Source organism: Glandiceps talaboti, chromosome 19 (assembly GCF_964340395.1).
Source record: "Glandiceps talaboti chromosome 19, keGlaTala1.1, whole genome shotgun sequence".
NCBI classification, from domain to species: Eukaryota; Metazoa; Hemichordata; class Enteropneusta; family Spengelidae; genus Glandiceps; species Glandiceps talaboti.
In genome coordinates this window covers 19,810,010-19,822,805 of record NC_135567.1, presented here as the reverse complement: position 1 = coordinate 19,822,805, position 12,796 = coordinate 19,810,010, and the positions used below count along the sequence as shown (strand labels likewise).

Below are 12,796 nucleotides of genomic sequence, written 5' to 3'. Positions count from 1 at the left end.
CTGCTATGTCAGAGATGACAGTTTATATCGTTCTCTGAAGTATCAAGAATGGCACGTACCAAGCAAACCGCACGTAAATCTACTGGTGGCAAGGCCCCACGTAAACAGTTGGCTACCAAGGCCGCTCGTAAGAGCGCACCAGCCACCGGAGGTGTCAAGAAACCACATCGTTACAGGCCAGGAACCGTCGCTCTCCGTGAGATCCGTCGTTACCAGAAGAGCACCGAACTCCTCATCCGTAAACTCCCATTCCAGCGTCTGGTCCGTGAAATCGCCCAGGACTTCAAGACCGATCTCCGCTTCCAGAGCTCAGCCGTCATGGCCCTCCAAGAAGCCAGCGAAGCTTACCTCGTCGGTCTCTTCGAAGACACCAACTTGTGCGCTATCCACGCCAAGCGTGTCACCATCATGCCCAAGGATATCCAACTTGCCCGCCGTATCCGTGGCGAGCGTGCCTAAGAAGTGTGCCTTGTGCATACACAAACAAAACGGCCCTTTTCAGGGCCACCACATCCTCCAAAAAGAGAACTACCTCTAAACCATGCGAAAGTTTCCATAGCTAATACCCTCTGCTAGTATTAGTAACTGCCAGTTATGTTTCTGCAGTGTAAGTTCCACGTTCCTGCATTCTGCCAAAGTTCATTCCGACATTCCTTTCATCAGCGCTAGTTACTAGTATGTTGCAAGACTGGAATGGTGTACTAAATGTTGCCATGGTGGTGGTGTTTGCAAGTCAGTAAGGTAAGAATTACTAAGATGGCCTGTTTTCTGCGCTTATGGTATATTCCCAGAAAGGTACGGGAGATTGAACGGGAAGATACCGTTAGCGCTAACGTAAACCTTGAAAAAATTGTCAGTGTTAGTAATGCCATGGATTTATTAGTGAGCTCCTTGGTAATGCTTAGTGCATGCATACTCTAGTGTTACTGTTTTCATTTTTTGAATTTGTCCCGCCTTTTTTCGCTCATCATTGTTACCGAGGAATTCGTTGTCTTATTTGTTCTGTCGTATTTGTACACTAATCCCCCAGCACTTATCCTCGTCATTGTCCAAGTTTGTTGGCTTATAACAAGACGTCTTTGTATTTGCTCATTATGACGCACTTGGTCTTTTGTGATGCGATACGGATAGAATTATCCTGACAAAGGCATCCCCTTTTCGCGCCTAATTTTAAATCGTCTTTCTATCGAAAGTGGCGCCCTATCCCTGCGTCGACTCATGCCTGTACATTATAATTTATTTGAGTTATTTTTGTGTACATTGCCAAGTGCCACCCGACGGAATTCGGAAACCGTTTGCTAATTTTGGTTACATTATTATAATTTAGGTCGTAACTAAGATTTCGTACCTACCTGAGTCTACTTATCTATTCCTACATGTAAGGGGAAGAGATTAATATTTCTTCGTAGTATAGATTGATACATTTGTAGCAGCAAGATTCGTACGATATTTTCCTAAAGAAAACGACATTTTAAGCAATAAGAAAACAACAATCTATGAAATATTACACGCCTCTGTGTGTCTATCTATCTATACCCCGTCCATCCATTCATGTCTGTTTAGTCTGCTTCCGATCCATGTCTGTCTATCTGTCCATGTCTGTCTGCATGGGGAAATGGAGTAGTCTATATACTATACACACTTTCACCGTTGGTGGGGCTCTTTACAATGATACATACACGTACCTTACAAACATTACAGTATACACTATGTTTCCCTTTTTACAGCATTTATTATCTAATCCAAGCACTAATATTTATATATTTCAGACAGGATACACAATATGAAAATGTTGAGCCATACACAATAATATTTTGGTCATTATTGTCGTCACATACATGATGGAAACGCTTCTTAATATCAAAAATAAAATATACATTTTCAGAGCTCGATTAAAGGAACACATATATACGATAAAAATGTAGAATTGGGTGTAGATGATGTAAGAGGAATTTGATGTAATCTTCATATCAGCCACCGCCGTAGATGATCACAGAATGCCCTCATACAAAGTGATGGATATTTCTATACACATTGCCGGGCATGGATATTTCTATACACATTGCCGGGCCTCTATCAGAGAAGTAAGCACTACCGCATTTTAATCGCCACTTGTCTATGAAGGGTGAACTCAGAACTGTAAGAAATGGAAAAGAAAAGATGCAAGTTAATATCAAAAAATTTTGATGTATATAATGATTATTTATAAATTTTGATTTTATGAAGTCATTTTAGATTTTTTGTCGTTTGCTTGAACTATCGGAAAGTTATTTTACTGGTGTTTAAAAACCCGGTTTTTTTTGTTATCATGGATATTTTCCTTGCAGATGATCGGAGCATACTTCGGTCAAATAAAAAAAAAATGTGTGGTTCCGATAACGCTCAACTTTTGACAACTTTTTTTGGTCTGGTTCACGTTATCATAGTGTTTTCTGTTGTTTAGCTAGCGTCCTTTCGTGTGGTCTTTGCGTTATGGGTCGCATCGGGCGATGACATCTTCAATTCTCACTATTTCTCGCGTGACTTTGCAATTTTTCTCTCTCGAATTTTCGATAAAATTTTCGATTCCTAAGTGGGAAGTAAAAGGTTGGGTTGGGTTATCGGAACCAAACAATGTTATTTTTGGATTTATATGAAAGTCCTTGGCTGATTAAAACAACAAAAATATAACTTTCCCATCACATGACTGAATCACCAAGAGAAAGTTTACATTTAATCAAATGTCGTACACAAAATTAGATTTCTTTCACTAACATAAAATCTTTTGTATATGCATAAAATCTGTGTTTATTATGTACTATTCCTTTTATTATGTAATCTTGTGTCCAAAGTGAAACAGCTGTTCCACTGTTAATGGAATAGAACAGAATACCTAGTAGACATGCACGCTTGGAACACTTTATATCACATTTCATAGTATTGCAACACAGACCTGGGTGAACTCCGAGGCTAAGGCGTTTATTCTACCCTATTCACGATTCTATTTGATGGGATATTGGAGCTCGAGGGCGGGGGGGGGGGTAATCCTGACATTTATTCTCAAATAAGTATTAATTACTTCATGATGAATCATCTGACATTTCAATTTATTTTATCTGGAAAATACTGCAGCTTATTATATTGTTAGTTTGTTCATTCTTTGGGTTTACGATAGAACAATATAATTATTATATAATATAATTATTGTCTGTCTGTCTGTCTGTCTCTGTTCCCGTCCTTCCGTTCGTCCATAAATCTGTGTATGTGTGTATGTATGTATGTATGTATGTATGTATGTATGTATGTATGTGTGTGTGTGTGTGCGTGCGTCTGTCTGTCTGTCTGTCTGTCTGTCTGTCTGCAAGCTACTAAAATATGTAAATGTTACATACTCTACAAAGTTATCGCTTTTGAGAATCAAATGGCAGAATTAAGAGAGTTTTACATAATCTTTTTATGTCATGAGTTGGACCTAACCTCTAAATGTCTGAAAGTCTGTTGATATTTATATGACTTTGTGATGTTTGTACCTATTAATTCTTTCCGAAGATTTGAGCCAATAAGGACCTAATGAATGCCATCACACCATCGTCCTCTTCTTGGCTACCATTGTCAAACTCAACCCAACTGTCGTCATCACTTACGATACCAGTTTCCCCAGAGTCAACAGTCTGACCTTTGACCTAGTGGGGTAAATGAGAACCACTTTCATTGAAGTTGTTCGTACAACGTATTGAGTGGTCTGTGCAAAGTTAGTTTCTTATCTATCTAAATTGTTATTAGGGAACATAAAATGTGTATGATATGCACAGTCATTCGGCTATCCCTCGCTGTTTTACCTGTATACATTATGGCTATGTTGTCGAAGGACCTGCTGGACTGAATTTGTAATGTGTCGTTCTATTGGTCAAAACTTAGCTTTAAGGTCGGTTAATGTGTTCACTAGCCAATCAAAAAATGTAACGGAATAATTATAAAAGTTGGGTGTTAGGGACAGGTAAACTACTATAACGGTGACTATTTTTTCGACAACTCAAGTCACGTGGCGGTTTCTGGCCGGCAGGGAAGTGAGGACATGACGACAGTTGGTGAAAACTGGAAAATTGAGTTTGGTCTTGAAAACAGAGGAGCCAATGGTTTGACAAGAAATGATGGACATGCCATAATTTTGTTTCGGTTTAAAGTTTAACTTAATCATTAAATGCACATGATCGCACATTACTAAAATCCAGAATTGTCTGCATTCCAAAAAAACATATCACGTGTTCCTAATGTAATGTAATGTAATATCACGTGTTCACACTTCATTTACAGGACTCAAGCAGGTGACAAATCAGTGTCATTTCAGTATTGAACCTGTCAAACAAACAAACAAACAAACAAACAAACAGCCAGCCAGATAGGCACACAAAAAATAGTCTTGGTTACCCAGACTCTGAATGCTGGGGCTCATCTACGAGACCACCAAGTCTCGGTCTCGTAGAATTAAGATTAATGATAATCTCAGAATTTGTTTTGAATTCCGATGAAAGATGGTTATTTCAGTCTTCATATATATTTATGTTTAGTTGTTATTAAATATGATATTATACTTTAATTACAAACCTTAAGGAAAATGTCGTCATCATCATCATAAACTTGGCCGACCTTGACTTCATCATCATCATAGACTTGTCCGACCTTGACTTCATCATCATCATAAACTTGTCCAACCTTGACGTCTTCATCATCATAAACTTGTCCAACCTTGACTTCATCATCATCATAGACTTGTCCAACCTTGACTTCATCATCATCATAGACTTGTCCAACCTTGACTTCATCATCATCATAAACTTGTCCAACCTTGACGTCTCCATCATCATAAACTTGTCCAACCTTGACTTCATCATCATCATAGACTTGTCCAACCTTGACTTCATCATCATCATAAACTTGTCCAACCTTGACGTCTTCATCATCATAAACTTGTCCAACCTTGACTTCATCATCATCATAGACTTGTCCAACCTTGACTTCATCATCATCATAAACTTGTCCAACCTTGACGTCATCATCGTCATAAACTTGTCCAACCTTGACGTCATCATCGTCATAAACTTGTCCAACCTTGACGTCATCATCATCATAAACTTGTCCGATCTTGACATCATCATCATCATCATAAACTTGTCCAACCTTGACGTCATCATCGTCATAAACTTGTCCAACTTTGACGTCATCATCATCATAAACTTGTCCGATCTTGACGTCATCATCATCATAAACTTGTCCAACCTTGACGTCATCATCGTCATAAACTTGTCCAACCTTGACGTCATCATCATCATAAACTTGTCCAACCTTGACATCATCATCGTCATAAACTTGTCCAACCTTGACGTCATCATCATCATAAACTTGGCCGACCTTTACGTCAACATCGTCATAGACTTGTCCGATCTTGACGTCATCATCGTCATAAACTTGTCCAACCTTGACGTCATCATCGTCATAAACTTGTCCAACCTTGACGTCATCATCATCATCATAAACTTGGCCGACTTTTACATCATCATCGTCATAAACTTGTCCAATCTTGACGTCATCATCATCATAAACTTGTCCGATCTTGACTTCTTCGTCATCTGTCACAAGACCAATCTTATCAACGTCATCAGTTACTGTGCCCATTTTCACTGGAGCTTTGACAGATTGTCTCATTGTGATGACGCCATCGTTGTAGACTACTGGATTCGCATCTATGAAAACAAATATATACAATTGAAAAAAAAATAGTGATGAATATTTAATTTTATATATATCTTGTTAAAGATCGACTGATGCTAAGTATTCGTGTGAATACTGATGAAGTAGAATTAATTGAGGGGGGGGGGGGGCTGGGGGGGGGGGCTACTCCCCTTATTTGAGTATACTTATATGTAACGCACTCCTTTTGTAGCCCTTTGGTCTAAAATGGGGTCTGTTTTTTTTCGAGCTGAAGAGTCTAAAACAGGATCCACTTTGCTTTGTTTTCCATTTTGCTTGGACTAAAATGTAGTCCATTGTCCTTTACCAAATCATAACTGCCATTAATTGTCCCTAAATGTTGCCTCCTAAGGAAAATATATTTAGGTCTAAACTTCAAACCTGTAATGGTCTAAAATGGGGTTTTGATTTTTGGTCAAAGTGGGTCTATAATGGGATCTGGGGTTTCCAGCACTGGTCACACACCCCTACCAGAACTGGCTACTGGTACCAACCCCGGGGAAGTAATAGGCTTTACACGTGTGTTATTATATTCACCACTGCCTTATTGGCCTTTGACCTGTGGTACACCCACCGTTCACGTGCCGCCTTGCTATTGGTCAGTTACAAGCTTAAGTATAATCACCGTATCTATGGGTGCATGTATGTATTTCGCAATACACTAAAATAAATCTTATAATTCTTCCACACATTTAGTTGGTTTCCTTCTGATTACAAATTTATGATTGTTGTTGTTGTTAAGCTAATGTCTATTTATTTGCTTATTATTTATTTTTTTCCGATTATATTTATATTTTTCCAATCTAAACCAAAATCTGAACGCGGCAAAAAGACAAAAAAAGTGTACAAAAAATTGAAGGGAAAGAAGTTTCAAATTATTGGAATGATATTGTTGGAGTTTATATAACATTGAGAGAAGTAGCTGCATGTAAGTAATCTTGTCATACCTTTAAAATAACATTTCTATAATATTTGAATCTAACATGTGTTACCATTTTCAATTATTCGGTAGACTTATTTGATACACTGTCGTTGTCACAGCATGCCAGTATAAAATGATGATGCAACAGTTGTCTTTTCAATTTTTCTTCATTTTACACAAATTCGTTGATTTTATTTTACGAAAATTACAAAATTCATAACGAGTAAAGACAAAAAACAATCATATAAAAACTAAATAAATAAATAAATAAAAATAAATATTTTAATGATCTGATTTAAGATCACGAGTGTCTGGTGATGACGTATCATTATTGTTCTCAGTTTGTCTTCAATATTTACTGTATTTTAGCAAGTTTTTTATTATATCGTAAAATATCTAAACATGTTTTTAGGATGGATACAATTTAATTAAATAATAAACATATATATATACATGTGTCATAAAAGTGTCTCACTGGAGAGAACAGTGCTCGATGCAATATTAGTAGCGGAGCATTATAGACCAAATCCACAGAATAAGGATGTTATACGTTACTCAGAGTTTCATGCTTCCTCAGCGATCATCCCGAGGAAAAGTTATACAATGTGCCTGATGATCGCTGAGAAAGCGTGAAACTCCGAGTAACGACTTATAACATCCTTATTCTTTGGATTTATTAGTATATATAATATATATATATAACACTGTGTCAGTCTCAAGCAAGATACACAGTAGCCGTTACACAGTGTTTCACGCTGTTGCGATCATCAGACGACATTTGCATTATATATATATATATATATATATATATATATATATATATATATATATATATATATATATATATATATATATTATATATATTAAGGAATGTAATATGTCAGTTATTGCAATGTGATTTGCAAGTCACTTGATGCTATATGAACAACATTTGTCTGTGACGTTAAATTCCACTTCACTACAAAACAAAACAAGATTATATACAAACAAACAAACAAACAAACACACAAACAACCAACAATAAACAACAACTAATAGTTTTCTAAATCGTGTACGCCTGTTTGCTACTTTTTCCGCCAAAACAAATTCTATCCATATCTCCAAATATTTCGCAACCTTTTATTTTTGATTTTGGAAAGGTAATACAGGAGTATATCTTGTCTGTTTTGTGATACTAATAAATATTCTGAAAAGTAATCTCATAAGCACGCGTTGGATTATAATTGCGTGTTAACGTTTGTGGACAAATACTGGGAGAATATTCGACATATTTTAAAGCGATTACATTTTTTTTGACTGAAAATGGAAATCTGCTGTTTTATCTGGACGTAATTTACAATGATTTAAAGAGGTAACCTTGGCAACTGTGAATTAAAGTACTTTTATGAGGATTAATTGTAGCAGAAAAAACTGAAATTTGTGGAAATAAATTCGTAATAAAAATTTGAAATTGTCATATTTGACAGATAAGGGTTTCAATACAGATTGAGTGATTTCAGTACATTTTAATGCAAGGGTAGCAGTTTCTATAAATGGTGTTTTAATACGTGCATTGAAAATTGTATGTTGAAAGAGTGCCTTGCCGGCCATGTTTCCCACCCTGTCCATTGTAATTACATTCACATAATACATATAGTTTGAATTGGTCGTTGAACTATTAAGCATTTTCTCCAAAACTTGCAAATATTAGAAATTGACAGACAATTTTTCTCATTAAAGGACAAAACAGATTTCACTTACCTGCAAAAACGAAAACCAATGTCGCAAAAAGCAACGTATAAAATTGGAAAGCCATCTTTGTGGTTAAAAAACCACGCAACTTGTATATGTGAGCCGTGCGTTTCTCTTTGGCTACCTTTATGTGCCCAGAGGATTAGATTCCAACCAACGATAGAATGCAAATGATATGCAAATGAGGAAATGGGGCGCCTTTGACTTAATTGAGGGGCGGAGGCACTAAAATGTGGTGAGAATTTTAATTCAAGGGACATCGAAAATAATCCATTCTTCATTAAACGTTCTGGATAGATAAAATAAACACGACAGTTTATGCGAAACTTTCGAAATGTTCGCCAAATAACAGTCCATCAGTAGCCATAATATTATCCACCCCTGTTTTCGAATGGTATCACCTTTACTCCAAGCTGTTACCAAATCTTGTTATTATGAAAACTATACCTATGCAACAGGTGTTGTTAAATCACGACAGTAAAGTTAGTGACGTCATTTTACATTTTACCAGTTCGGATATTGAAAAACAGTTAATTAAGTGCGCTACTGAAAATGTCAGATCATTTTATGATCCTCTGCAGTTCGTATGGCTTCACTGATAAGAAAACACTTAAGCCTGTGTGAGAACGTGGGATTGAAACCCTGGCCTTTAAACATAAATATAACAGGCATGTGCATTTGACAAGATATGATAATACCGCATTATTGTGTAAACATTCAATTCTTATAGGAAAAACAAGATATAGTTTCATGTTTTGCTCGTGACAGCTGACCAACGGTCGGAGAATTGCGCATGCTCTGTAACTTAAATGATGGAGATCATCATAAGTGTAGTCTGCTGTTAGCGATGAGTATTAGTGTTTCTAACATTAAAGGAAAGTGGTGGTGTGGGGGTGGGAGGGGAGGGGAGACGTCAATGGTTTGTGAAATAATAACATGTATGTATGTATACTATGTATGTATGTATGTATGTATGTATGTATGTATGTATGTGTGTATGTGTGTATGTATGTATGTATGTATGTATGTATGTATGTATGTACATACGTACGTACATGTATGTGCATGCAAAATACAGCCATGCACATACATACATACATACATACACACATACATACATACATACATACAATACACTCAGACACACACACACAAAATGATATGTGCACACAGGCACACACACACACACAGACACACAAACACACACACATACACACACCAAAGAAATGACCCAATAAATCACTGCATCACTATACCTGACTAAAGTCATCTATATTTTATTACATGTATTATAACAAACCACAACAATATACCATTTGGTAGTGCCAAGTGTACGGATAGAATGACAAAAAATTGTTCTAAACTATGTATGGTCATGCCAGACATCTACATGATTCTTAATGGAGAACGACACTCTAAGACATAGATGCATTTTTATACACGTTAAGTTAACTGCAGTCCTTACTATTCATTCCTTTGATGTGGGCCAGATTGCATCATGGGATTCATCAGAAATGTAATTGCAATGGATTAACAATGAATATTCATGACTTCTGAGGTAAAAGGTCAACTTATTTTTTTTATCTGAAAACCGATGTAATGTAGGTGATGTAAAATCATGAAAGGAATCTCCTGAACTCTATAGTTTAGGAAAACGCCTCTATTTCATGGAGTGGTGTTCCTTCTTAAAGTTAGGCCCTTCCACCGCACAACCTTGGTCCACAAAACCCGTATTTGTGCTGTAAAGATTATAACATCCTAAATCACACTTTTTAAAAAAATGTTTTAAAAAGCACCCTCCCATGTAGTAGAAAATTGATACATACACCTTGACCATAGCTTATAGTGACCCTAAATTTGAAATAATTGGGGGGGGGGGGGGTGTAGAACTGGGGTCCATTGTGCATGTGTTGAATAATACAAATCAGGTCTAACTTAAGGGGTCTACTCCTTACTAATACTCCCTATCTCGAAAACAAATATTTGCCCATTGCACAGTCTGGCCTCTGTTCTATTTGTTGCCTCGAAATTTGTACTGTAGATTTAGTGAAGTTGTCATATAACAATTCTAGTCCCACCAATTATCAGCTGCTGTATCCCAGAAATTATCATTCTCTGTTTCCCACCAATTGTCTTGAGGAGTGTCCCAGAAGTTGTCTTCTTTAGTATCATGCCAGTTGTCTCCCAGTGTGTCATCATCCTTCTCTTCAGACTTGTCTTCCTCGCCAAATATATAGTCAAACAGTCCACCATCATCATCATCATCATCATCATCTTCATCACTGTCTTTATCACTATTTCCACCCCATCCCCACCAATTCCCATCTCCTCTATCTGATCTACTGTCACCATCTGTGTTCCCTGCATTCCACCAGTTTCTAGTACCAGTTGTGTCGGGTTTCCCAAGCCCAAGACCTGTGTGCCAATTGTATCCACCAGGATTGCCATATCCCCACCAGGAACCTGTACCACCTCCTGTAGTATCGCGACCTGCTGATGGAGCCCCTCCGTAATTACCTCCATAAGCCCATGGGTTTTGTCTATACCCAGAAGTTCCTGCATACCCCTGACCTTGACCAGCTGTCCACCAATTTCTTCCTCCAGCTTGATCTCTACCACCTTGCCAAGGATTCATTTGATCATATCCAGTTGCCCAAGGATTCTGTGGGTTGCCTTGGTGAGGTCTACCTGACCATGGGCCACCCTGTTGGCCCCAAGAGTTGCCAGAACCCCATGGATTACCTTGACTACCATAACCACTCCATGGATTACCACGGCTACCTCCTGGTGTTTCTCTATTACCTTGGCTATCACCGGCTGTAGCTGGGCCACTGGACGGTCGTTCTTCACTTGCATCAGGGTTTTGGTCAGATTTAGGTTTGCTCTGTCCATTCTGGCTGCCAGATGGGTTGCCTTGACTACCACTTCCGCTCCATGGGTTACCTTGACTACCACTACCCCATGGGTTACCTTGACTACCACTGCCCCATGGGTTACTTTGACTACCACTGCCCCATGGGTTACTTTGACTACCACTGCCCCATGGGTTACCTTGACTACCACTGCCCCATGGGTTACTTTGACTACCAGTGCCCCATGGGTTACTTTGACTACCACTGCCCCATGGGTTACTTTGACTACCACTGCCCCATGGATTACCTTGGCTACCAGTGCCCCATGGATTACCTTGACTACCACTACCCCATGGGTTACCCTGACTACCACTACCCCATGGGTTACTTTGACTACCACCACTGGACGGTTTGTCTGGTTTTGCAGTTGGTTTGCTTATACCGAGCCAGTCCCACCAACTAGTTTGACTTTCTGGTTTCTCTGTCTGACTTTCTGGTTTCTCTGTCTGACTTTCAGGTTTGTCTGTTGGGTTGTTACGTCCCATTCCAGTGACGTCATCATTCGGGGTCACCTTTTGTACAGCTTCTGTCGGTTTGACATCACCATCCTTATCTAGGCCATACAAATCTTCAAACCAACTTGTGGGGTCTTTGATATTGGGTTCCCCTTTCTCATCAGTTTTATCAGGTACCCCAAGCCAGCTGTTCCACCACTCATCGGCTTTTTCGTTTTCCTGATTTCCTGATTCCTTTGGATTCTCTTCTCCAAGTCCAAGCCATGAACTTAGCTCCCTCTCCCATCCTGTCTGATCATCAGAGGCCGCACGGCGATCACGTGATAGTAGCTTTGAATCACGAATGACGCCACCTACGGCAAACTGTGCAACAAACGTGACCACCAGGCAGGCTAATAGGAAAGTGTTGTTCTTCATATTCAGAAGTGACTGAAAAGATAAAATATTAAAGTAAAGTGAAACAACTCCCTGTTTTGATAATTTGTAAAAATGTAAAGAACACAGATTTTCGATAAAATGTAGCACTGTTGGTAAGATTTTCGTTGAACCAGACGATACAATGTAGCAATGTTGGAGAGTTTTTGTTGAGCCAAACCATAAAATATTGCGATGTTGGTAAGATTTCGAATCAGTATTATAGATGATACTAAATGTAAAATGGTAACAGTATAACGTTGAGATGTGATTTCTTTTATTTACTCTACTGATCTTATCTATTGTTGGCTTCGGTGGTCATGTGTTGATGTGGCACGGGCTCTGACCTTTTTTTTCCACGGCACATTTCTCCGTACTCTGAAGAATCATCATCTCAAAAGACGAAGTCAATCATTTTTACATCAACGAAGTAAAAGTTGACGGCGTCATTGTAGCCTAGAAATGTAAAACAGTTTACCAATAAAACCACAAAATGTGATACAGCCGAAAGGTTAATATCCCAGATCAGAAATCTGAACAAGTCATGCAGTATACAAAGTGAACTACTTACCAGCAGAGTGTACTTTCCAGAGAAATGAATTTTTAAATGTGTTGTTCAACTGTGCGCCTGTGGA

At 38.2% G+C, this 12,796-nt stretch overlaps 3 protein-coding genes across 4 annotated transcripts in view; 1 reads left to right on the top strand and 2 right to left on the bottom strand.

Annotated features, from left to right (window-relative positions):
- The window catches only part of LOC144450180 (histone H3), a 1,949-nt gene extending 1,490 nt beyond the window's left edge, over window positions 1-459 (top strand). The window contains exon 2 of the mRNA XM_078140759.1: window positions 48-459. Coding sequence (XP_077996885.1) covers window positions 49-459 — 411 coding nt within the window. The 5' untranslated portion in view covers window position 48. The remainder of the gene's footprint in view (window positions 1-47) is intronic.
- Window positions 460-1,720: 1,261 nt separating this feature from the next.
- LOC144449907 (uncharacterized) lies at window positions 1,721-8,509 on the bottom strand. Its single transcript, XM_078140455.1, has 4 exons — window positions 8,390-8,509; window positions 4,585-5,720; window positions 3,510-3,662; window positions 1,721-2,137 (listed from the first exon to the last, which is right to left on the bottom strand). The coding sequence occupies exons 1-3, from the start codon at window positions 8,442-8,444 to the stop codon at window positions 3,513-3,515; spliced, it is 1,341 nt and encodes a 446-aa protein (XP_077996581.1). The 5' UTR covers window positions 8,445-8,509; the 3' UTR covers window positions 1,721-2,137; window positions 3,510-3,512.
- A 1,143-nt stretch (window positions 8,510-9,652) lies between these two features.
- On the bottom strand, window positions 9,653-12,796 carry LOC144449969 (uncharacterized). 2 transcript variants are annotated; one of them, XM_078140537.1, is made up of 3 exons: window positions 12,733-12,796; window positions 12,509-12,617; window positions 9,653-12,176 (listed from the first exon to the last, which is right to left on the bottom strand). In XM_078140537.1, exon 3 carries the CDS (start codon window positions 12,162-12,164, stop codon window positions 10,449-10,451), a length of 1,716 nt encoding a protein of 571 aa, XP_077996663.1. In that variant the 5' UTR covers window positions 12,165-12,176; window positions 12,509-12,617; window positions 12,733-12,796; the 3' UTR covers window positions 9,653-10,448. The 2 variants fall into 2 exon arrangements, with proteins under 2 accessions (XP_077996663.1, XP_077996662.1); XM_078140536.1 differs by lacking the exon at window positions 12,509-12,617 and having other exon boundaries at window positions 12,733-12,794.

Excerpts from the sequence above, each read along its gene's own strand:
- LOC144449907 (XM_078140455.1), bottom strand. The coding sequence starts at position 8,444 with ATGGCTTTCCAATTTTATACGTTGCTTTTTGCGACATTGGTTTTCGTT. Across the intron at positions 5,721-8,389 it reads ATTGGTTTTCGTTTTTGCAG|ATGCGAATCCAGTAGTCTAC; the intron begins GTAAGTGAAATC and ends TTGTTTTCATAG. Across the intron at positions 3,663-4,584 it reads ATGACGACATTTTCCTTAAG|GTCAAAGGTCAGACTGTTGA; the intron begins GTTTGTAATTAA and ends TTACCCCACTAG.
- LOC144449969 (XM_078140537.1), bottom strand. The coding sequence starts at position 12,164 with ATGAAGAACAACACTTTCCTATTAGCCTGCCTGGTGGTCACGTTTGTT.